Genomic DNA, 27,503 nt, shown 5'->3' on the forward strand with positions numbered 1-27,503 from the left:
GGGTACATACGGGTAGAGGATAGTGTAAGCTTTATAAATAGCTCCGTTAATTTGCTTCCCAAAGGTTAACCTTCTCACCTGCGCGTTGGTGTGACCTCACGTGTCAAAGGGCAGCCACCTGTTTGGAGACGAGTCGAGAGTGCTCCATCTCGCGTCGGTGTGTGAAACAAAGGGCCGGTGTCAACGCACTTTCTTGGTGTAACTGGCTTTCAAGCTCCTAGGAATTCTAACACTGTGGCTATAGTATTCCACACGGACTCAGGCAAAGACGCAATACCACGTACAAATGGCATCAAATGTACATCATATGCGCCTCAATGATGTGGATTTCGGTTTCAGTCTAAAAAAGAGAAATCAGAACTTTCTAAATACACCATCGATAAAAGAAATAATATTTGAGTCTGTATGCAGTGTGTTATGATCCTAATCTACTCGTATACCTATTGTGTGACAACTTTTGTGTTTCTACAACAATGAGTACCTCGATTCAGTAATCAATACTGGTGAACTATGAAGGCACTAGTGTTTGTTGTCCTAAAATGGAAACACTTCATGTGCACTCCATTTCAAATCACTGTACAAGCTGCCATCAGTAAGCATGCCTTTCGTAAGCGCCGGAGCATTGATTGCTGGTAATCCTCCTAACGCAATGTGATACATAGTACGAGGTTCTTTTTTTAAGTAAGGGCCGTTTTTATTTTTAAAAAAAGATACAAATACTTTTGTAAAAGAACTTTTATTTTCTGATTCTACACACTTTTACCTATTTTTCTACATAGTTGCCTTGTTTATTTAAGCACTTGTCATACCGTACAACTAAGTTTTTAATTCCCTCTTCAAAGAATTCGGCCGCCTGCTCCGACAGCCAAGAGTTCACGGCCGCTTTCACTTCATCGTCGTCAGTGAAGCGCTGCCCGCCAAGATGGTGTTTCAGGTACCAGAAAAGGTGAAAATCGCAAGGAGCAAGGTCGGGGCTGTATGGTGCATGGTCCAAAACTTCCCAGCCAAAAGAATCAATCAAATCCCGAGTCTTTTGAGAGGTGTCAGGCCTAGCGTTATCGTGTAGGAGCAAAACTCCTTTTGTCAACATGCCGCGCCTTTTGTTTTGAATTGCTCTGCGGAGCTTCTTTAGAGTTGCACATTAGGCATCTGAGTTGATTGTCGTTCCTCGTGGCATAAAGTCCACTAGCAAAACACCGCGCCGGTCCCAGAACACAGTTGCCATAATCTTGCGCTTTGACAGCGTCTGTTTGGCTTTGACCTTGACGGGTGAGGTTGTGTGTCGCCATTCCATCGATTGTCGCTTGCTTTCGGGAGTGATATGGGATACCCATGTTTCATCTCCAGTGACAATTTGACTGAACATGTCATCACCTTCTTCCTCGTAACGAATCAAAAAGTCCAATGAAGTGGCAAATCTCTTCTCTTTGTGGTCCTCTGTGAGGAGTCTGGGTACCCACCGAGAACACAGTTTCTTTAAGTCTAGGTTATCAGACACAATTTTGTACAAACCGATCTTGAAACTTGTAGAAGATTCCAGAGAAAGAGTGGAAATTGTGAATATTCTGTCCTCACGAATCTTTGTTTCGACTGCAGCCACCAAATCATCAGTGATCACAGAGGGCCGGCCTGAGCGTTCTTCGTCATGGACGTTTTGACGGCCATTTTTAAACTCTGTAACCCATTGACGCACTTTACCTTCACTCATTGCATTCGAGCCATAAACTTCTGTTAACTGACGATGAATTTCTGCAGCTGATAGGCTTCTCGCGGTCAAAAAACGTATCACTGACCGTGTCTCACACGCGGCGGGCGATTCAGTAATCGTAAACATTATGAAGTAGCACAGCGATGCGTACACGTCAGCTACAGAGCTGCAACTTGCATCAGTGTGAACGGGAAGGATGCCGGCAAGTGACGCGGTGGCTTGTTGCGGCGTCCGCGCGTACTACGGGACTATACGCGCGAACGGCCCTTACTTAAAAAACAACCGTCGTAGTAAGGTGGCAGTAAACGTGTGGGCTTTCTTGTAGGACGCAACCGCGTTCTCCGGCGTTGAGCGGGAATCAGCGCACAGCAGACATCCAGAACCCCGTCACAGCATGACGCTCCGAACTTTGAGTTTGCCCATGCTTCTTGTTAGAAGTGCTTATAATTTTTGCCGTCGTGTAAACGAATTTCTTAACTAGTCTCATAAAGATTTCAGCACAGTTGGTTACAGCAGTAGAGACACGATTTGGAAGAAAACGTCTTACATCGCGTTTACTCGAGGTGCTGAATTTGTTAGCGAAAATTCTATTGACAGACGCACTGACCGAATCGATTGCTGCTGCGAAAACGGTTGTAATGTGATTCAAATGCAACTAGTATCTGCTAGATGGACCGTAACGTTCTACACGATATGAAGAAATTTGCGACTGGACCTGCATCCACAGTTTATTAACATGATTATTTGCAAGGTCAGTGGACTACTCACACTAACAGACGCAGATATTGTAGAGTTGGCAGAGACTTGTGGCATTCTGCGGCCTATAGAAGCGTCTGCTCGTGAAATTTGCGTAGGAAAGGACGTTGCAAGCAGTAACACCTACAACTTTTATGCCTAATATAAAAAAGTTAGCATGCAGCTGATACATATTATAGGACAAAATATGAAGAATAACGACGTAACAGAAATCATAAAGCGCTTACTGCCAGTGAGGATGGGCAAAACCCTGATACATTACGGGGAAACAGAGAACCAAAAACATTATAAAATAGTGTAGGAAAAGAATAATTTTCGGAATGGAACAGAAACGGACCTACTATCATAGCTCAGTTATGTGAAAGATCGTCTTCTAGATACTATACAAGATCCAATACAAGCGTGGAATTACTTATCCAGAGCTTTAAAAAAATTACGCTGAACTGATTGTGTGGTATATCCACATCGGTAGCTTCTGAAAAACTGTTCTAAAAAGCAGTATTTACTCTCTGTTAAGAAGGTAATAGACTGAAGTGAAACTTTTCGCAAAAATATTATTTTGAATGACTGTATACAAAAGTTTTGGAATATGCACCGTTAATTATTGCTGTTGACACGGTACACTTGGCATTTAGCGTTAATAACACTCAATGAGCTACTCAACCCAAACCCCAACCTTCACCACCCCAGAGATGATTAAGATTTCTCTCTCAACAACTGTCAATAAGAAATCGTATCAAAATGAACTTTTCAGGAAAAATTTCCTTTTTAATCTCAAAACAGGATCCCACACAACTGTTATCAGTAACATACTTAGTCGTGATTCACGACATAGAAATAATATCCTCCTACTTAAAAAAACAATGTAACATGGTACAGACGACCAGAATAATACTTAAAATTCTTTGAGATTGAAGACAGAATAAATATAATTGTCTACTTACTATCAATGTTGAAAATCGTGATTCACTACATTGTTATTAATTATTCCACATAAACAAAACTGGGGATTCATTAGGATATTCAAAAATAATTATCTGGAAAATTAGAAGTAATATGAGAGTCTTTTTACGCTAGGTGCACTCACACGTATTTAGAACGTTTTCAATATCAGTAACTGGGTAAGCTGCTTCCTGACAATTAAATTAAACTTCTGTCTAATTCGTTCACATATTTTCGATCATAGAGACAAGACTCTACAATTAGCTTGGTTTCCGATCTCAGTCTTCAGGAGACATAAACAAAATACCATTCTTATAATAATTCATGTAAAGCAATATAACAAAATCGTTACACGAGTTGATACTTTTCTGATCCTTTTTCTATTACACTTTTCAACTCCCTCCTCGTGTGCTCTTGACTTACACCACGTGACTGGTCTACTCCACTCTCGCTTCCTTTTCTCAACTCCTGTCCCATCTCGATCGCTGGATAGCTCCTGCTGAGTCGATCTCATGCTGGTGCTCCAGTAGCGAAAATGGTAATCATCTGGGCGCATCATAGAAACTTATTTTTCTGTTTCACCGGCCTCTTCATTTTCATAAGAGTCGCTTTCTTGATAACTTGTCGAAGTATCCAACTCAAACGGTTTCTTACTTTCCAATCAGCGAGACAGTCTCTCCTAGCAGGTTTAACTCACACATATATAGCCACTCAAAACAAGAAATCTGCAAAATTATGTACAAAAGTTTAAACAATGATAGCTTCCCAGATGCGTGCAAAATAAATACAGACGAAAATGTGACAAAAATTACATTCATCTCTGCATAAGCAAAGTTGATATTGACAGCTTCCGACGTAAATAAGAAAGCAAAACCTATACATTCATACAGTAAAATGACATTTGTGACCATAGTCATGGAAAAATCATTCTACAAATCGTGCATAAAATTAATTACAGCAATGTGCATATTCACACAGTTATCTTCATAATTACTTTATCTCGAGAAAATTTACACTAAATGAAAATATTTTAATAAATTTCGAAATCGTCATGTTATCAATTGCCACCTACAGCAACAAATTAGTTACTCAGTGGATGATGTCTACAGTAATATCTGAACCACATTTAAATGTCATCAAAATCCTCATATGTAATGAGATACAGGAGAAAAGTTACAAAAATAGAACTTAATGTCAGACTGCCCAAGAAATACGAAATAAAATCAGAAAATAATTCCCCATTCCTGTTCTGCTTTTCAATTGTGACTAGTGCTTCCAAGAAGTCAAAGTTCCTTTGTACTCAGCACCAATGTTATTCTCCTAAATAATTTAATGTACAACCATTTCCATTAATCTTCATTATTCCAACAATATGTATTCAGTTACATAATTATTTGTTGTAATACCTATTTATTTGTTTTAACCACCAGACCCACAGTCAGAACATCAGCAGGTTATTTCACTCCATGCTGTAAATCTATACTACATGACATAAATGAATATGAATGACCACAACTCAGAACCACGAATTCTTGAACTGACTTCATTAACAATATAATCATCATCATAAACAATATCGTTAGCAATATCAATATCATTGTCCTCATAATTCTTCAGTACAATACATACTTCATATCATCGTTGGCCTTATATAAGAATCAGTTCGTCATTGTAAGAAACAGAAAAAGGAAGCATTCTGAACACAGCATATTCACATTCAGTTCAGAACCATCTAGTACACATTCAAAACTTCCTACTTCCTATCCAAAGTATTTTCAACATTACTCCAGTTAACTCTCATATTACTTGTATAATACATATCTATCAACAATTTCACTGCTCATATCGTCTGATACACAACTTTTCTTCTCTAATCAACCTCCATTTCAAAGTGTCATTCAGATAACAGATAAAGTTGTCAAAACACATGTAATTTTAGCTTAAAGTTTCAGACTCCCAATCAGGTTCAAATTGTTGACTAAAATCATTCAGTATCACAGTAATGAATCAACAAGCTTGACCTCCAATATTCCACTAATTAATTCTGAAAATGCCCATATTATTTTAAATACAGCATAATGTTTCCCATACATGACCAAAATTCAGCGATAAAGTATATCAATTGCTTAAATAAAGTAAATAATAATTGATTTTAATCAAACATATAAAATACTTTGGCTCCTGGCAAAACATAAACGCAACACATATGTAGAAATATTTTCAGTCAGTGACAGTAAGATGCAAGTTCCATTTTCGAAACAACATAAATTTTCCCAAATCGAGACAAAATGGGTACACATAATTTTCTATTGAACCAGACAGAACAGAAACACAAAGCATACTAAATGTCGTATTCACAATTAATTTCAAATTACAAACAGTAAATTACAACTTCAATTTCAGAAACACAAGAAAATTTTGTCCTTTCAGAAGTACACATAAATGAATTCCTCGTCATAATGTGTAATTATTGTAAAAAAATTTTAAAATTTGTACAATTATTATTTAATAGTGTCGACAATTGACAGAATAAGATAACTTGGAAAGATGCACAGGAAACTGGAAGAAATGATGCAGGACCAAAGAATGAGAAACAGGAAAATAGTTCTCCATAGTTTAGGTCCCTGTGTTCGCCAGTAGCATGTAATGAAAACAATTTACTACCATTGGAACTCACAAGCTGATATTCAATATCATCATCATCTTCTGTTTGTACTAAAACAATAAATCTGTTTTCATGTAGGATTTTGATACTTTTGTGCACAAAATGTTAATTAAATAGAACAATGGCCCAAAAATTCCTTCCCTTCAAACACATTTCTTTGCAACGTTACATATGAACCTACTTCTACTTTGACTGTACACACACTTCTTTGCATTGAAGTCTTCAACATTCGAAGACAGTTATCAAAGTAATGATGATTTACAGTGCCGTGAAGTACAGTTTGTCATTGCAAGATAGAATCAACATCATGACACTTTCCTCAGCTTCGCTACAAATATTTTTAACATAGAAATCTTTCAGATCATCACATTTCTTTAAATACACTTTTTGGCTGCTATTTCGTAAAGCTACTTCAACATTTTGTTACCTTGACCAGCATACATCTACCACTTATAGGTGGAATGTGGTTGACAACAGAAATATTTAGCTTTCATTCTGCATCATTGCTTGAAACTTCGTTTCGAGAACGCATACAAAATGCATCGTCTTTTGCTACAAGTAAGCCACTGCCCTCCTCACGTAATTTTTCCTGTACTTGGGTGCCTTGCAACTTACGACTCACATTACCACCTCCCTCAGTTATACCAATAGCTCATAATTTATCCAGCCCAATATCAACTTCATCCGACGTATCAAATATTTTTTTACCCTTTTTATTTATACTTAACTGACGTTTTTCTTTATTTTAATTCATATACCTAGACATTAAGGTTTTTTACTCTACATTTGTTAATCATACGGTCTTCATTTACTAAATTATTTTACTGCTTTGTCATTTTACCCAGCCTTTCATTAGTCTCAGCTATCGTCTTACTCGTGCTCTCATTTCTTATCTCAACTAGCAGCTTTATCTCATTACAATACAGTCGTACTTCCTTATGTATTCCTGCGTTTGCTCATGGATCCGCTAGATCCTTTGCGTCAGAAGCGCTATTTCCTCTGCAGACATCTACCACTTATAGGTTTTTCATTATTTTCTCATAAATAAATTACTTTCCACCAGTAATAATCAAACAAAGTCAAGTTCAGCTCATGGACTACTGGTTAATAAACACCTAACACTTTAGAATGCTCGTCATGTAACGAAATACTTGACGCAAAGACTCTATTGAACTTTTCCTTAAATACAGAAATAGTGATCAGTGATGTTAAATAAACACAAAATTTGGTTTGAACAAACGAGAATTCTTGCCCATGAATTGAACTATAGGGTCACTGTCTTCAGGGCAGCAGTTGAATTTAAACTATGTGACTACAACTTCGATAAGGACAGAGACTATTCACTTAGAAATTTATGAAAATATGCACTTGATAAAGAAAGAGCACAGAAGAACACTTGTCATAGTTTACTGCCAAAAGCGAGTGATGGCTTTCAAAGCGACACTGGATAGAGAGCGCAAAATAATCTATTTACATAGAGAGCGCCACCTCAGTATGCGCCATTTCCATGACGCCATCATGAGATAATCCAGCCAATCAGATGCCGATCTTCCTTTTAAGGGGGAGGAGGAGGAGGAGGGGGCTCATCAATTTTGCGACGGTAAGACTTAGTCCGTTATGACGGTGATCGACGGAATCATCGAAAGTTTCGGATTTTCTCCAAATTTGGCGGGCAAGTAAACTAAGAACTTTTTACCCAAGGACTCCGTCGCGAAAGACTTCTTAGCCATAATGGAATTGTTATATAGCAAGACGAAGCTGTTAGTGGATAAATTCCATCTGAAATGTCAATCAGCTGCTGAAACTGGTTATGTAAAGATGTAATTATTATATGATCTTGACATCATAAATTATACATTCATCATTAGCATTGGTGTTAGAAACATCAGTCGTTTGGTTTCGGTTATTATCGACCATCGATGTATATATGTTGATGATGAGATCGAAATCAGCATAGATGATTTACCAAAATTGGAGGACATATACAAACTGGCAGGAGCTTTTTCTGGTGGCTCCAGATCATTAAGGTGTCTTTCTAACTTGAGGATTGGATATGGAAGTCTGGTTGTCAAGTGTATCTTTTAATAGATGTATGCAGGGTATCCCTGGAGGAATGGTCAATATTTAGGGATATATCAGGTACGATCATTCGAAGGAAGAAGGTTTAGCAAACATGGTTTCCAAAATGCATTCCTTAAGAGCTATGAACACTTCTTCATCTTCGATATTGTGAAACAAATCATCATTGATCCTAAACCTTACACCGTCGGAGTAATGGCCTGCACCTGTACAAGGAGCATATCTTGCAAACCAAGCACTTTGGCACAAAATGCATTGGGAAACAAATGCAGCACAACTTGTCTGCATTGGTATCAAGCAAGCACCCAACACAGGAATACGTACATTATTTCACAGCATACTGCGGTATGTAGTGTATTGGTCAGGCAAGTTATTTTCAAGTGGTGTACCCGTAGTGTTCTCTTGGCGCATTCTATGTTGTGACACAGCAGCACATTACTGTAATTTGTTTCCGTGTCCGCACTGGGTGTTCAGTTCCCAACCGAAGACCATATTTAGCACAGGAGATGGCAGATACGGTCTTCTGCTACGGGCAAGCAGACGAAAGCAGCCTACAGGCATGTAACATATATGTTGTCAAATATCCACGACGCTGTACACCATCTGGAAAGATGTTTAAACAAAATTCTTCGCTAAAATGCCTTCTTTATATACAGTGAACATCCTTTATTAGATCTATTTGCACTGGGTGCTCGCGACTATACATTCCGGGTGTTCACAAATTTTTAAAATCAGAAAAATTTGAGTGTGTGAAATTAACAACATCTGCTTATACAACTGCAGCCACTGCCAATAATAATGACACTAATAATAATGACAAAAATAATAATGACGCCTAACTTATCTAACAAAAGAAAGAATTGTTTTGTACACAATAAAATAAGTTTAGGGCAAATTCGAAATAATGCGTAAGTTTTCACAACTCTCCACTTCACATTTTTGTGTAAGTGGGAGTTTCCATGTTTTTACATTTTTCGGGCAGATGTACAAGATCCCCTACAGATGTATTATTTCACGAATGTACTCCTGGGCTGAAAATCAGATATTCTTACTCTGCACCCATATAACAACTTGTCCCAACTGTACACTCCCTTGGAAAATGTTCGCTTGTAGTCACGCTTATTTGATTTCTTGTCAAAGGATGGGTTCTTGGAAGCCCTAGTCTCTTTGCGGCTAACTTTTCGTGATAATTTACCTTCCTGTTCCCAGAATGAGATTTTCACTTTGCAGTGCGTACTGATATGAAACTTCCTGACAGATTGAAGTTGTGTGGCGAACCGAGACTCGAACTCGGGACCTTTGACTTTCGTGAGCAAATGCGCTAGCGACTGAACTACCCAAGCACTACGCACGACCCGACCCTGCGGCTTTTAAAAAATGTTCAAATGTGTGTGAAATATTATGGGACGTAACTACCAAGGTCATCAGTACCTAAGCTTACACACTACTTAAACTAAATTATCCTTAGGACAAACACACACACCCATGCCCGAGGGAGAACGCGAACATCCCACGGCTTTACTTTACCGTTATCATTTAAAATAGATTCAACATAGTTCATGTTTATATTGCACACAAAAGCCGGTTCTCGCACAGTAAATAGACACTCCAAACACAAAGTGCCTTCTGTGGAAATGATTAAACTAAAGTGGTCTTCCAACACGATCACTTGCCTAGAATACAAATGAGGCGCTGAGATCCATAAGGGACTAACGCACACCTTGGTCGATCTGACTTAAGCGCATATCAGAGAAACGAGCTTTCCGTGAATTTTCATGTATACAATGTGGGCCCACAGCACATACAAACCTGACTCACGGTAAGATCAACGGATCTTAGGAATATCAATAAATGCTACAACCCCACAATCGACCGCGATGTGCTCTAGGCGCTTATGACTCCGACAAGGGAAACTCCCCATCGCCTCCCCCCACCTCCCCCTGATGTTTTGTGGTAAGAGGGCTCAGTGGACAGCCCTTGAAAACCTGAACACAGTTCAAGCGTGAAAACAGCAAGATGCTGTACTGAACTGCGAAAAAGAAGCAAAATAGAAATAGTAAACGGTCCAAGATTAACAAGTGCGACATCGAGCGACAACAGCCACGGCATCGTGGTCGCGGTGTTGGAATGAAATTGGGCGAGCTACGCTCAAAGTTCCTCCGTGCCAACCTTTTCTTTTTGTTTTTCGCTGTTCGCTGTATTGAAATTAATTTGTGTTGTGTCGTAGTGTAATGTCCGTTTGCAACAGCGAGGTGTAAGAAAGGAACCTATAATGAAAGCTGCTTCTGCACAACTACTCCATTAGCAGCCGAAAGGAATAAAGGAAAAGGCTTTCGAATGGGAACCGCAAAAGTTTGAAGACAAGGTGACAAGTCAACCGAATCCTCCACCTGGGAATACGTATGGCGTGTCATACACAGCATACTTAACAGTACGTGTGTCATATGATTGAAGTCTCTTATCGACGCACCGAATTCATCTGCCTGGTGAGAGAGAGAGAGAGAGAGAGAGAGAGAGAGAGATACGCCCCCTTGCCCGATATGCGCGACCGCTACGGTCGTAGGTTCGAATCCTGCCTCGGGCATGGGGGTATGATGTCCTTAGGTTCTAACATTCTGCGTGGTTACTGTTTGTTCTAAGTCGTGTCTCCCTACCACTTTCGCGCAACGACGCTCTGAGCGTGTTTTTTAGGGAATTGACTAGTTTCAACCTGGGACCTGTTGCTGGTAAGGAGACGCCAGACCACACATGACATGTAGAGATCAGAAGAGTTCAGTGAGACTAGCGATGATATAACCAAATACTTAATGATTTCAGCGTCAGCTCCACTGCACTCCCTGTAAAAGAATCTTAATACTAACTAAAATTAGTGGAAGGGGTTCAAGGCTTTCCTATTTTTAGTTAGCTGGTAAAATAACGTCGAAAAAAAAGTTTACCATTGGAAATTTTATTCTACTCACAAAACATTGTTTATAAATTACACTATTGATAAGAGGAAATGTTTTAATACAGGATGATAAAAACCAACCGCATTCAACAAAAATGTGAACGAATATTCCCTGAATGGGTTTCCAATTTCTACAATGGATCGAATGATGCCCTATGCCATATCACATCTATAATCTTGGTTTAAATTAAGTTTCACAAAAGAGAAAACTATCAAAATGGTCTACAGTGACCGTCAATTATCTTTAATTACTTATCTAACTTGTCGTAAATTACAGTGGCTGATGTGGCTTCTCAATAATTATATAACAGAAAAATTATCGCGTTTCAGATTTTAACTTACGTAGCAAATGTGAATACCATGAGCTCTAATTGACGATCGACACTAGTATTACTTATAAAGGGGATGTAACAGATGAGACTTCTGCAGTTCTGAGTGAAGCTTTATGCGAAACTTCCTGGCAGATTAAAACTGTGTGCCCGACCGAGACTCGAACTCGGGATCTTTTGCCTTTCGCGGGCAAGTGCTCTACCAACTGAGCTACCGAAGGACGACTAACGCCCGGTACTCACAGCTTTACTTCTGCCAGTACCTCGTCTCCTACCTTCCAAACTTTACAGAAGCTCTCCTGCGAACCATGCAGAACTAGCACTCTTGAAAGAAAGGATATTGCGGAGGCATGGCTTAGCCACAGCCTGGGGGATGTTTCCAGAATGAGATTTTCACTCTGCAGCGGAGTGTGCGCTGATATGAAACTTCCTGGCAGATTAAAACTGTGTGCCCGACCGAGACTCGAACTCGGGACCTTTTGCCTTTCGCGGGCCTGCCGCCGTGTGGTACCACCTGGTGCACTGATGCAAACTTCTAGATGAATGGCAAGAGCACATCATGAACCGTGCACTTTGTTTATCAAATCCGTATGTATTTGACCCATAAGGCAATTACGTCACGTGACTTGCACATGCGCAAAAGCACATTAAAACGTGCAAAACTAGAGCTGTGCTCACGTCTCTGATACTCAGGATAACGGAGGCTAGGGGAGCAGTAGTGGCGCATCTTTCAGATTGCAACATCTACACTGTGTGATCAAAAGTATACGGTCACCTGGCTAAAAATGACTTACAAGTTCGTGATGCCCTCCATCGGTAATGCTGGAATTCAATATGGTGTTGGCCCACTTTCAGCCTTGTGATAGCCTCCACTCTCGCAGGCATACGGTCAGTCAAGTGCTGGAAAGTTTCTTGGAGAATGGCAGCCCATTCTTCACGGAGTACTGAGCTGAGGAGAGGTATCGATGTCGGTCGGTGAGGCCTGGCACGAAGTCGGCTTTCCAAAACATCCCAAAAGTGTTCTATACTATTCAGGACAGGACTGCTCCATGAAAAACACGACCACACCATAACACCACCGCCTCCGAATTTTACTAATGGCACTACGCACGGCAGCAGATGACGTTCATCGGGCATTCGCCACACCCACACCCTGCCATCGGATCGCCACAATGTATGCCGTGATTCTTCACTCCACATAACCTTTTTCCACTGTTCAGTCGTCCAATGTTTACGCTCCTTATACCAAGCGAGGCGTCGTGTAGCATTTACCGGCGTGATGTGTGGCTTATGAGCAGCCGCTCGACCATGAAATCCAAGTTTTCTCACCTCCCGCCTAACTGTCACAGTGCTTGCAGTGGATCCTGATGCAGTTTGAAATTCCTGTGTAATGGTCTGGATAGATGTCTGCCTGTTGCACATTACGACACTCTTCAGTTGTCGGCGGTCTCTGTCAGTCAACAGACGAGGTCGCCCTATACGCTTCTGTGGTGTACATGCCCCTTCACGTTTCCGCTTCACCATCACATCGGAAACAGCGGACCTAGGGACGTTTAGGAGTGTGGAAATCTCGCTTACAGACGTATGACAGAAGTGCCACCCAATCACCTAACCTCGCTCGAAGTCCATGAGTTCTGCTCTCTCACGATGTCTAATGACTACTGAGGTCACTTATACGGAGTACCTGGCAGTAGGTGGCAGCACAATGCACCTAATATGAAAAACGTATGTTTTTGGAGATGTGCGGATACTTTTGATACATACCTTTTTCTGTGTACATAGTGTACATACCTTTTTCTGAAAAATTAGCTTTTCTCCTAAACTATGTGTCGTTGTCGTAGAATGGTGAAATATTGGATGCAGATTGATTAGTATATTTGCATATTGTCTGTAAAATGGGTAATGAATAGAATAAGTGATAAACAAAAAATAAATTACAATGCCATTTTGATGCTAAGTTTTACCGCCAGAGCAACGAATATTTAGTGAGTGACAAACTGTTTTCCTTTAATTTACTTTTGGCCAGTAAAGGAGAAGAAGATTGTAAAATGGATGTAACGATGTTTAAGATTCGTTAGAAGTCGATAACTGCTCTCATTTTCAAACTCTAGATAGTATCTATCTCTGGTTGAGTGCAGTCCGTATAATTTGCGCTCCGCTTTAAGAATAGATAGTTCTCACGCATCTAAATGCTTATCTTCAGAACTCTGTGTCGGACGATGGTAGAATTTTGCATATAAATTAAGTGGTATACGTGATAATGCCTGCAAAATGTGTGACGAATAGTCTGTAACAAAGACGCATTAAATTTAAACTTCATGCCTAATGCTGCAGTTTCAGTGCATGAACAACGAAAATGTAGCAAGGGATAAACTTTTTTCCGTTCATAATCAGGTTGGGGGGGGGGGGGTGTTGAGGGGTGACCGAGAAAATGTTTCGTAAAGATTTGCAATTATTTGTGAAAACATGTTTGCACTCGCTATGCCGTATACAGTCTCGATAATTTGCGCGATTTGAGTTACGCTGTCTCAAGACACACGGTGTGATCCATTGATGATGTTACCTGTTGTGGCGTAGTAAGACAACCACGCCACTTGGAAGTAGCCGAAAGGCACGCGTTAACTCACGCAGGCTAGTAGATAGGTCTGAAACAGGATACGTAATGAATGCTATAAAGAAAAGTACGTAGCTCCTGGAATACTTAACTTTAATCCATCCTCGTGGTACATCGCTCTTGACGATACAAATGAGACTCTTTAGATACAAGCTGTGTAATGCTAATGGCGCCTTGCTAGGTCGTAGCCATTGACTTAGCTGAAGGCTATTCTAACTATCGGCTCTGCAAATGAGCGAGGCTTCGTCAGTGTGCATCGCTAGCTACGTCGTCCGTACAACTGGGGCTAGTGCTAGTCCGTCTCTCGAGACCTGCCGTGTGGTGGCGCTCGGTCTGCGATCACTGACAGGGGCGACACGCGGGTCCGACATGTACTAATGGACCGCGGCCGTTTTAAAGCTACCACCTAGCAAGTGTGGTGTCTGGCGGTGACACCACATTACCAACATTTAGGGGTGACGGAGAAGGGTAAATCTGTCGATTTCAGGTAAAAGACACTAGTTAGGAAACGACCGACTGTAAAATTGTAAGCGAAACTCTACTGAAGTTCCGCCTTAGCCTCGCGCAGTGCTCAAGCTAATGGTGCCAACTTCTGCCTCCTAATTACGACGTATAGACTTCCCGCTGGATACTCCCCAACACCCTTACATAATTTCCCCATTAGACGGACTACTAACGGCGCACGTAACCTGATGTCAGAGAGATCGAGAGTCGTAAGTTTACGGTACAGCAATAATGAATTCCATTACCTGTACAAGTTTCACAAGCAGCTACATTTATGACGGTTCTTCAAAATGCCGTACCCCATCATCAGTGCAGGCATGGCATCGGCGCACAAAGTTTTGTCATACCACTTCTGATATCCCTGATGTCTTCTGAACAGTGTCCCAGGCAGCGAGAAATGTTTCAAGAGATCCTTTTCAGTGTCGACAGGCGTCTCGTACGCAATAACTTTCACCTGGCTCCACATAAACAGATGAAGTGGGGTGATATCAGCTACCTTGCTGGCCACGAAACAGGACTTCTGCTACATATTCACCTCTCAGAGAATTTCTGATCCAAGTGTTCATAGTCATATGGGGCATCATTATACTGGAACCACATCTGCTGACGAAAAACAGGTGGGACATCTTTCAGAAAACTGGCGGGTATGTCTCTCGATCAGCACTGTATGCGTTGCTGCGTTTAAGTGGAGAGGAATAAGGAGTGGGTCTAGTACGTAATCATTAATTATGCCTGATCACTCTTTCATAATCTACATTGACAGGTCTTCGCAACTGCAGTGTTGGGACTCTCATCGGCATAGGTGTTACTGTTGTGACTATTTAGAATTCCATCTCTGGTGAACCAAGGTTTCATCCATGAAAAGTACATGCACATGATAGTGAGTGTCGACTGTAAGGCGCTGCAAGAAGCGTTGGCTAAAAACGAGGCGAGGAAAAAAAGCATGCACTGCCTGGATGGCAGGTGTGTAGCCTTATTTCCCGTAATACTCGTCACACAGTACTCTGCGAGACATTAATTTAAGGTGCAGCTGATCGAATGCTGACTGCAGATGCCTCATCCATTCGATCAAGCACTGCATCTTGTAAATTGGATGTCCGTGTAGTTCGTCGTCCTCCTCAGACGTTCTACTGTGGTACCAGCTGCCCTGTGGCTTAATCTTTGCAACAGTCTGGGAAACATGGCGTGAACCCGGTGTCTTCTACGTGGATACTTGGCCCTGTACAAACTTTCAGCTTCTCTGCTGCTTTAATATGCTTCCCCGTGCTCTAAAACGGTCTACAAGTTACGTCATCAGATACAATTCAATTTGGTTAGGGCCTGGTCGAAGTTAGTACTTAAACTTGTAGACACAGTGTGCAATCTACTATAGTACAGACATTTTACACCAGAACTGCTCATGTCAGTACACAGTATGCCATCTACAGTAGATTAGCTGTACACCTAAGTGCTCCTAGGAATTGCCTACCATGCAACCTAAGCAGCAACAGTACTCATACGTGTATTCCACAGTCAGAGGTGTCAGAAGGATTTACGCTTATAACTTCCGAATTAGTCGCGTCCAGAGCATGTTCCCTTACCTCAAATTGATACATTTAGTCCCCTCATCAACCGTGCAAATCTGTAACATCATCAAAGAATCACTCTGTGTACAGAGATTTTAACTCTCATACTTTAGTCAACGTGTTAAAACGTTGACGTAAGGTTATACCAGTTAATGATTAGATCATGAGAGGATTATTAATTTTTCAATTAGGTCAATAATTATATGAAATGCTGAATATAAAATTTTTGTATCGCTTTGTAGTTGTTACACTAGAAAACCAGCAACTGCCACTAGGTGATCGAGTATCTGTTGTGGGAGTAAGGGAAGGCAGGGGATCGCTTTAAGGATGGCGGTTGTCGCTGATGGTTCAAATGCCTCTGAGCACTATGGGACTTAACTTCTGAGGTCATCAGTTCCCTAGAACTTAGAACTACTTAAACCTAACTAACCTAAGGACATCACACACACCCATGCCCGAGGCTGGATTCGAACCTGCGACCGTAGCGCTCGTGCGGTTCCAGACTGTAGCGCCTAGAACCGCTCGGCCACGCCGACCGGCGGTTGTCACAGAAACAACCGTTTTTTGTTTTCACCGGTTTTCCATATCCAGTATAACCTGATTGTTAAAACTGCTCAAAACAACCGGTTTCTGAAATAACCGATTTTTGATTTTCTTATTGCTGTTATTTAAGAAGTAAACCTAGAGCTCGAACAAAGATTGAGAGTCTGTGAGTCTGTGACACATTTATACCATACGTTTCAAGTTACATGAACTAGAAATCGCAAATAAAATACATACATAAAAAAATTTAGTCCATCTACCGTTTTCTGCTTTGCTTGAAAAGTAGTGAGGGGTTCAGCACTACAAAATACTCACCAGTATTCCGCTACAGCTTCTAATTTTTAAATCTCTGTTCGAAAATCATAAGAATAATGTGTCCTAACGGGTGAAAATTGAGGTTAGAGATCTCTGTTTTTCGTGTTGTGTGTTCCCAAGAGCTAGAAACATATAAAGGTATGGTATGCAGACAAAGGCAGCAGATAAGCTGTTTTGTGTTCTTATTCCAAACTACGAATGAATTGTAAAGTTTTTTATTTTATTACTGTTGTCATTACTTTATTTCTCTTGCGTTATTTCAAGCTTTTGTGTGAAATTTGTAGCACACTTTTTCTTTATTTTAAATGAAAAACCTGTGTTTTAGCGAATATACAGGTTGGTCGGAAATTCCCGTTAGAGACTTCTAGGACTTGCAGAAGGGAGTGAGTACATCGTATTCTGAATAAGAACCCATGTCCGGAAACGACATCCACCGTGACTACAGGACGTCAAAGTTTTAGGCGCGGGCGTCTGTAAATGTACGTATACAAGGGGTGATTCCGTTATGATGTTACAGACTTTCTAGGATGATGGAGAACGATAAATGTATTAATTTCAAGTAAGGGTACCTGTAGCGGAAACGAACGTGTCGAAAGTTATAAACGAAAACCGTTCTGATAGTCTGATAGTTGAATACATGCACCGGTTCTTGTGTTGAGAAGTGTGAAGGGTTGGTAACTTTCAGTGGTGGTAGTGTGGGACAAAAACGAGAAAAAATGTCCAGTAAACGTGGGCTCTAAATTGCGTACCTGAGGAGTTATGACCATTAGTTCATCTTCGCTAATGTGAAACACATCTCCTCTACTGAGCAAGTGCTCATGGCTGTTAAGGTACGCACTTTAGAGCCCACGATTACTGGACATTTTTTCTCGTTTTCGTCCCACACTACCACCACTGAAAGTTACCAGCCCTACTCTCTTCGCAATACAAGAACCGGTACATGTATTCCACTGTCAGAGGTATCAGAACGGTTTTCGTCTTTCGACTCGTTCGTTTCCGATACAGGGATGCTTACTTGAAATAAACACATTTATCGTTCTGTAACATCATCACGGAATCACCCTGTGTATACGTACATTTACAGAATCCCGCGCCTATAATTTTGACGCTCTGTAGTCACGGTGGATGACGTTTCCGGTCATGGGTTCCTGTTCAAAATACGACGTACTCACTCCCCTCTACAAGCCCTAGAAGTCTGTAACGGGAATTTCCGACCATCCTGTATATATTTTTACTTTCTATGGGAATCTCAGTAGAAGTGATTTTTTACTGACAGAATAAAACATGCTCTTTGAAAAGTTCAGATGAATAAGTTAGATAATAAGCAAAAGACAACACTCACCAGAAACAGTTACACAATAAATTGAAATTAAAATTTCAGTGCTGATTTACTGTATTAGCCGATATTTATTCCCCAAATTGTTCACAAATATCGTTCTGCAATTTGTTGATCTGTAAGCGGACTCCTTTAATCAGGAACTATGTGATTCAAAAACGATACGAAGCTTTCAGAAGCCACAGAACTTCCTCCAAACTTGCTGCTTTTTTTTAAAAAAAAAAGTTTTATTTAATAATTGAAAATTTCAACACCACTGGCATGGTAAATTGATACATCAGTTCGTAATCGATTATTAGTAAAAAATAAAAATACTTCTTATAACCCAGACCAAATACAGAAAAATACTGGTTATTCAGAACTGAAATACAGGTTTTTGGACAACATGGTTGTGGAGATGATGCAGCGATTAGTATGATTAATCAGTTATTCAAAAACAGTCTTAATCGCATTTATTATTATTATACCGCCAACCGGTTTCAACCCGACGTAGGGGTCATCTTCTGGGCGTGTACACTGTGAAATTATAGATATCCGTGAGAAAGACTCCATTATACAACAGCAAAAATTACGTAAATTTAAAATGTGTTACCCATTGATCGACTGCTGGTGGTGCCACTCCTGTCAACATAACGGCAGGAAACTATGCGAGGCTAACCCTTCGTATGGGCTTAAATAGCGTGCTGAGATCACGTGAATAGACGGCAACACCCCCAGCGGCAATCAATTTCTGACGGATATCTATAATTTCACAGTGTAAACACCCAGAAGACGACCACTACGTCGGGTTGAGACCGGTTGGCGGTATAATAATAATGAATGCGATTAAGACTGTTTTTGAATAATTGAAATACAGATATCAGTTTTAACGGGTCGGTTTTTCCCATCCCAAGACTGCTCCTGTGACAGCCATCCCCACTGATTGTTCCTCTGTATAATTACGCCTAATTACAGAATGTGTTGTGGCCCTCAGAAGCTTGAACCCTACAGTTTTGGAGGGCGCCCGCACAGCTTAGCTGCTGTGCAGATGCTGCGTGCAGTGACTGTACGCCGCTTGCTGGTGCTGTTGTTGCAGGTACCGGGACAGAGACCGCGAGGGCTACTACAGCGACCGCAACGAGCTGCTGCGAGAGCGGGAGAGGGAGCGAGAGAGGGAGCGCGACCGAGACGCCGGCTACCTCAGCGACCACAACTCCAGGTACGAGGGGGGCACCCACCCACTGCCACCCACCACTCTGGCCCCAACCTTTCCCTGGGCGGCCCCCGTCTCCTCTGCGTCCTTCACTGCTTCGGCGCTACCAGCCGTATGCAGCCTCACTGGGCTCGCACGCACTTTATCATTTACCGACGAGGTTGCCAGCAACAGTACGAGATGTGTTCAAAAATTAACAGGAAACTATGCAATTTCGCGAATTGTAATTAGTCTGATTCGCACGATTTTTTTGTGTTGGTTAGCAATTTCAACCACACGTGACGTCTCGCAATCAGTGCCTCGTGACCAGCACCATTACGTCACAGTGGAGGCAGGTGCTGTCAGCCGCCCCCCAGGCTTGGTTTTAGGTCCTGTACTCTTTTCATTGTATGTCAATGACGTGTCGTGCTACAAATACCACATGTACTATGATGACCTCCAGTTGTATCTAAAAGGGGAGGAAACGATATTGGAATCACGAGTTTACTTTAAACTTTGTACACCTTTAGAGGGCCATTGGAAATGGAAATGATCGTATGGCATTGTTGGCCATGAGGCCTCATTCGGGGGAGTTCGGCCGCCGTATTGCAAGTCCTTTTTAGGTGACGCCACATCGGCGACTTGCGGGTCAATGATGATGCAAATGATGATGAAGGACACACAACACACAGTCCCCTGCTGGGAATCGAACCCGGCCCCCTGCCTGGTAGGCGGTAACGCTACCGCTACGCTAAGGAGGCGGGCAGTGGGCCATTAAAACAACATAATGTGCAAGCAGCAAGGCGCACTATTCTGGCAATTCCGAGAAAATGGCAAGAATAATTCAACGAGCCTGTCATGTAAGTGACGTACCTGTGCGTAGGTACAGATAGCGATACCTCTACATCTACATCTACATGGTTACTCTGCAATTCACTCTTAAGTGCCTAGCAGAGGGTTCATCGAACCATTTTCATACTACTTCTCTACCATTCCACTCTCGAATGGCACATGCGAAAAAGGAGCACCTAAATCTTTCCGTTCGAGCTCTGATTTCTCTTGTTTTATTATGACGATCATTTCTCCCTACGTAGGTGGGTGTCAACAAAATATTTTCACATTCAGAAGAGAAAGGTGGCGATTGAAATTTCGCAAATAGATCTCGCCGCAAAGAAAACCGCCTTTGTTTCAGTGACTGCCGCCCCCAACTCGCGTATCATATCAGTGACACTCTCACCCCTATTGCGCGATAACACAAAACGAGCTGCCCTTCTTTGCACTTTTTCGATGTCCTCCGTCAACCCTACCTGGTAAGGATCCCATACCGCGCAGCAGTATTCCAGCAGAGGACGGACAAGTGTAATGTAGGTTGTCTCTTTAGTGCGTTTGTCGCATCTTCTAAGTGTTCTGCCAACAAAGCGTACTCTTTGTTTCGCCTTCCCCACAATGTTATCTATGTCGTCTTTCCAATTTAACTTGCTCGTAATTGTAATTCCTAGGTATTTAGTCGATTTGACAGCCTTTATATTTGTGCGATTTATCGCATACCCAAAAATTATCGGATTTCTTTTAGTACGCATGTGGATGACCTGGCACTTTTCTTTGTTTAGTGCCTATCCCCACTTTTCGCACCGTACAGAAATTCTCTATAGATCATTTTGTAATTGGAATTGATCGTCTGATGATTTTACTAGACGGTAAATTACAGTGTCATCTGCAAACAATGTACGGGGGCTGCTCAGATTATGACCTAGATCATTTATGTAAATCAGGAACAGCAGAGGGCCTATGTCACTACCTTGCGGAACGCCAGATATCACTTCTGTTCTACTCGATGATTTACCGTCTGTCACTACGAATTGTGACCTTTCTAAGAAAAAATCACGAATCCAGTCACACAACTGAGACGATGCTGCACATGCACGCAACTTGATTAATAGTCGCTTGTGAGGAACGATATGAAAAGCCTTCTGGAAATCTAGGAATATGGAATCGATTTGAGATCCCTTGTCGACAGCACTCATTGCTTCATGGGAATAAAGAGCTAGCTGTGTTGCACAAGAGCGATATTTTCTGAAGCCGTGTTGGTTATGTATCAATGAGTCATTTTCTTCAAGGTGAGTCATAATGTTCGAGTGCAGTATATGCTGCAAAATCCTACTGCAAATTGAGGTCGGTGATATGGATCTGTAATTCAATGGATTACTCCTATTTCCTTTCTTGAATATTGGTGTGAACTGACTGTGCTACTTTCCAGTCTTTAGGAACAGACCTTTCGTCAAGTGAGCAGTTGTATATGATTGCTAAAAAAAGGCGCTATTGTGTCTGCATACTCTGAAAGTTATTGTGGTTAAGCGGTTATTTTTCGCGCGTAGCAAGTGCATCGTAGCTCTCCATCATCAGGCCTTCAGTGGCCCTTCGGGACCGTCCGACCGCCGTCGGTGATCTGACGGGCAGCGCTGTATCCACTGCGGCAAGACCGTTGCCCAAGTGCATCGTAGGCCAGGCGATTATTCGAATCCCGATATCACTCACTTTTCAATGTAAATTTTTTTCGACACTTGTCACATTATTTAAGTTATATGACATCTGAGAGATAATGTAATGAAAAAAAAAAACACGTGCGTTTTCATGAAGGTGTAGTGAATTTCATATGTTATTTGATTATTTACAATTTGTAATTAAATTTTCAAACACGAGGGACAGGCGTGGGTAGCCCATGTCAAACTTCGATAAATAATCATACCAATGACGTTATTCACAATCAGTAATACACAAAGTCGCAATGTTCCGGACCACAAGAGTAATGTGCATTTACTCTTCGGATGTGCTATCGACATCACACGTTGCAGTATGGTAATTGTCATACAGTCACGGAAAACATAAACTGTGACTTCATGCAAATAAAAGTGTTTCTTCTTTTGGTTATATTATCTCTCAAATGTCAAAAAATGGCTCTGAGCACTATGGGACTTAACTTCTGAGGCCATCATCCCCTAGAACTTAGAACCACTTAAACGTAAGTAACCTAAACACATCACACACATCCATGCCCGAGGCAGGATTCGAACCTGCGACCGTAGCGGTGTCGCGGTTCCAGACTGTAGTGCCTAGAACCTCTCGGCTACCCGGCCGGCTCAAATGTCATATAAAGTGAATAATATGACCAGTGCTGAAAAAATAGATTAATGATTGAATGCGAGAGGGAGCCAAACCGCCGCCTCATACACGTTCGTCTTACGAATCTCGAAGGCCAATCACTTTCTCTTTTTGAAATTTTGTTCGTTGTTGTTCGTTGTTATTGGTCGCAGCGGACGTTACATGACATCCGTTGAAGTTCGTTGTTGATCCCTTCAGTCAATTTTTTACCACCGAGAGCATGCAGCTCTCTGACCGAACACGCTGAGCTATCATGCCGGCTTTCACTCACCCACCAAGAACACTATCGGCCGGCACCTAAGCACAGATGCATAACCCACATAATAGACGCGTAAAACTTCTCTTCCGATTTTCTCGGAATTGTCAGAGTAATGCCCCTTACTGCTTGCACATCATTTTGTTTTACTGGCATACTAAAGGCGTACAGAGATTGAAGGAAATGTGTGATCCCGGCGTCGTGGCCTCCCCTCGTAAGTGCATAACCAATGAACTTGAAGACATCCATCGAAAATGTCGATATCGACCTGTGTGCACTATCAAAATGTGTGCAGGACATATGGTTAAACCTCAACTCAACCAAAGCCCAAACGGAATCTGATTGGTCATTCTAGGCTCATTAGTCCTAAATATCGGGAATCCTACCATCTTTAGCCATAAATGAGGCAAATATAAACGTCTCTTTTTCGCAAAATCTAAATTGGAATGAGCATACAACTGCAGTTTGCAAGTAGGCCTCAGCATCTCTACATGCCCTACAAAAGTATGAAAGCCTCATTCCTCTTGACTTGAAAAAAAAAACTTGTACACACACTTACGCTTCCAGTTATTGATAACAGTGATGTTATCATGCAAGGCCTTTTTCAGAAAAGCTCATGGTACCTGGAAGTGGTTATGACTGTCTGTGCTCGTTATATCTCTGATGATCGGCTCTTTGACCGAATCTTCTCCGTCCCATTCCCTAGTTCAACCACTTTCTCCAAGTCCTTCTCAACAGCAGGAACCCGACTCTGGAATAACCTCCCACATTATAGTAGAGAACAGAATAACATCTGAAGTTTTAGGAGACAGTTAATGACATATCTACTAAGGCGACAATAAGCATTACCACTGTCCCCGTGGCACTCGTTACCCTTGTACAAACGTCTTTCCAATCAGATCTTTCTCATTTACCAGTATTCTTAGCCGATGCAGTCTCGTGAAATTTCCTTTACCCAGAACCTGCTATATCAGAAATATCTATCTTTTACACGAATAAACGTTTTTATATTTGCCGCTATTATTATTATTATTATTATCACATTTGTGGCATCAGCTGTAGTAGTAAAAGTACTTCCAGTCTTAAGTTGACCAGTTCATGCTACTATTTACTCACATTGCCATTTCAGACACTCAAATCATTTTAATTCTATTTGTCGTATTAAAATTGTTATTTGTTAGGTAGCTATGATGTACAAAAGGTACTGTATGTGTGAAACAATGGTCCGATGTAACAAATGGCCTCATGGCCCCAATCATATCAGGTTAAACAAATAAAGAATTAAATATATATGTACAACGTTAACCATGTCCGTTACTTTGTCTTTTGTCAGCTATCAAAAAGGTGGCAAGTGTTTTGGTAGACTCTTTCTGGCCTTCTCCCGTACCGTCACAGAGTCGGCATGTCAAGCTGGATTTGGCAGTGTTACTGATAGACGGTAGCCAATCCGCCCGAATAGCCCTGCGTGTTAAACCGCCGCTTTCGGAACGGGGAGGTACGTCAGTCCCTGATTGAATCTGCCAGGTGGGTTAACGACGAGGGTCGGTCTGACGGTCAACCTGGATGTGGTTTTTACGCGGTTTCCCACATTGCTAGGTGATTACCGGCCGGGTACGGAAGTCTCGTCTCTCTTACACGATACTCACATATTTAGAAACTCGCTCACGTGCACACGTAGATAGTTGAGGCACTCATATTCCGTCTATGGGCGAAGCGGGGTGGCGACAGAAAGGGCATCCGGCTACCCCTTAAACTAACCAAGCAAAATCCGTCAACAAACACGCCGATCCTGCTCAGAATCAGGACAAAGGCACAAGAAAAAGAAGTGGTAGAGTGTAGCCGGATCCTAATCCTGCCACCACCCATTCCCCTGAAAAGAAATTTGTGTGATCCATATATCTGAGTGTGGTGTTGTCGCATGTGAAAGTGTGAGAACGTATTGTGAGTCTTTTCGAAGTGTATAATTGACGTGGGACGTGGGTAGCATCCCGGTATTCAACTCCTCGGATGCAGGAAACTGGCCGCCGGGTGCATTCGATACGGGGCCGGTGCTCCTCCCCGAATCCAGGAAGCGGTGTGCTAACGTGCTCGGATATCCGAGTGGATACAAGCGTTTCGCTAGTACATGCTATTATTTGTTCAGTATAAAAATGGATCAGAGAATTTTTATCACATATTGCATAAACAACGAAACAGAGTACGGCAAGGTTGATAAATATTCGTGTAAGCGAAACAAGGTTTAAGAGTGGCACAAGCGTCTCGAAAAATGTCGTAGAAGGTACTGAAAATTACGAGCGCTCTGGACGTCCTGAATAATGACCGGAGAAGCGCTCTTGATGTTGACATGTAAGCAGGCTACTGAAACGTGTCATCATAAGTGCTGAAACGTCGGTTTACGAATATGATGTCGAAACTAAGGCTCAGTCGTATCAGAACGCCAAGACCGAAAAAATCTCGACAAGAGCGGAGACATGTGAAGGTTGTGCGCACTGTCTTCTTCGATTTCAGCTTAGTGCTGAATGAATTTCTGCCAAAAGGTCAAACGATTAGTAAGGAGTACTACTTACAGTTCACCGCCTTTTGCGTGAAGCAGTAAGAAAAGAAACCAAGCACGCTGATTTCGAGAGAAACATTTCTTGGCTCTTCCACTACGATAATGAACCTACCCACATTTCGTAAATTTTTCCCCAAAAATAATAATGTAGTAATAACCCCAGCTTCCATACTCACCAGAGATGGTCGCCACATAACGTTGTCTGTTCCGAAAATTAAATGGTTCAAATGGCTCTGAGCACTATGGGACTTAACATCTATGGTCATCAGTCCCCTAGAACTTAGACCTACTTAAACCTAACTAACCTAAGGATATCACACAACACCCAGTCATCACGAGGCAGAGAAAATCCCTGAAAATCCCTGACACCGCCGGGAATCGAACCCGGGCGCGGGAAGCGAGAACGCTACCGCACGACCACGGGCTGCAGACGTTCCGAAAATTAAAGAAACCTTAAAAGGCCGTTATTTTGGAAATACAGATGATATTCAAAATGAACCTCTAAAAGAGCTAAGTGCTATCCCTAACACCGAGTTCCGGAAGAATTTCAGGAATTGGAAGATGCGACGTGATAAGTGACATGGTGACCATTCCGAAGGGGGTAGCACGAATATAGAGGAATAAATAAAATTATTTTCAGAAAAGAAAACTCTGTTATTTAGTGAACACACCTCATATATTGAAGGAAGAATGTTAGGGTTCAGCGTCACCTCGCTGACGATTCGGAAAGGAAGGGGAAAGAAATCGGCTGTGGACTTTCTAAGGAACCATCCCGCATTCGCGTAGGCTGATTTTCCTAAATCACGTAAAATTTAAATCTGGTTAGGAATTCGAACAACTGTCTTTGTGAACACGAGTCAGGTGCCTTACTACAGTGCTACAAAGCTTTTTTTTCCTAACCATAAGGAGGCATCTCATTCATATTCTCTATAACGCTACAAAAATCTCCGGTGAAGCTTTATACACCATTCCAGGGAAGGTTCAGAACAATGTCGGAATCGCATATTGATATCCTAGAAAAAGACCTAGTGGCGATTGTTTACCATTAACTTTGTGCCTTGTAGAACGTCGCATGTACCTAAAGGTTAAGGAGAAACGCTGAGGTAAGTCACCCATTGTCATAATCAAGTGAAACACATTTTTAACTTGAAAAATTTGCATACTCATCAGCACAATCTGAATAACTTGGTGGCTCGTTTTCCTGGTGTAATGGTCATTCTTGTTATTTGGTCATTTTTACCATTCTTTGTCAATCTTGGATGTAAATAATTTCTGTTCTTTGCATCTACCTCTTTAAAACGCATGATAGCTAAAACTGGCCAATAATGGATAAAAAATTAGCTGACGGAGAAAAAAGCTGTCGTTTCAGAAATTTTGCATGATTGTTCCTACCTGCAGGAAAAAAGCAATCGCCACATCTAGGGTGACGTCCGAAACAGATCTGTTTCTAATGCACAATGTCTCATTTAGGCACTGGTATTCACCTTTTCTTGTATTAGTGTGGAACCTAACAGCTAATTTGTGTCACACTTCCATTCATGGTGTTGAATTTTCAGTCTTTCTCCACCACCGATTAGATGTTGGACAAAAGCAGACATTTCAGTATGAGTCCCTAAGGGAGCCTTAGCGTACCAATTTGCCAGTAATGATGTTTGAGCGCTTGCTATAACAAATATGAGTGAGGGTTACACATTCATGTATGCATCCACTATGATGGGACCTAGACACTTTACTGCTACAACAATGAGTAATTTATTTGGCAAACTATGTACACTAATTTATTTTACCTTTAAAATAAATTTATGTCTACAATTATCACATACCATAATGTTATAGGCTGCTGTATGTTGCGTACGATAGTGTATCTCCAATGTGAACACGGATTATTTTGTGATTCAGTACATGTCAGACTATTTTTAACAAGTTCGAATTAAAATTTTTTTTAAAATAGGAGAAGTCGGATATACATCATTTATTATGTGAAATAATAAATAATAGAATAATCGCGTCACTACATCAGTTTAGAGTCTCAGTTTTGTTTATTGAGTTGTGTGCCATTG

At 41.4% G+C, this 27,503-nt stretch overlaps 1 protein-coding gene across 1 annotated transcript in view; it reads left to right on the plus strand.

Annotated features, from left to right (window-relative positions):
* Window positions 1–27,503, plus strand: part of LOC126204281 (protein still life, isoform SIF type 1-like) — a 534,865-nt gene that overhangs the window by 178,479 nt on the left and 328,883 nt on the right. The window contains exon 9 of the mRNA XM_049938668.1: window positions 19,379–19,501. Within this exon, the coding sequence (XP_049794625.1) occupies window positions 19,379–19,501 (123 nt within the window). The remainder of the gene's footprint in view (window positions 1–19,378; window positions 19,502–27,503) is intronic.

Source organism: Schistocerca nitens, chromosome 9, assembly GCF_023898315.1.
Source record: "Schistocerca nitens isolate TAMUIC-IGC-003100 chromosome 9, iqSchNite1.1, whole genome shotgun sequence".
Lineage (NCBI taxonomy): Eukaryota > Metazoa > Arthropoda > Insecta > Orthoptera > Acrididae > Schistocerca > Schistocerca nitens.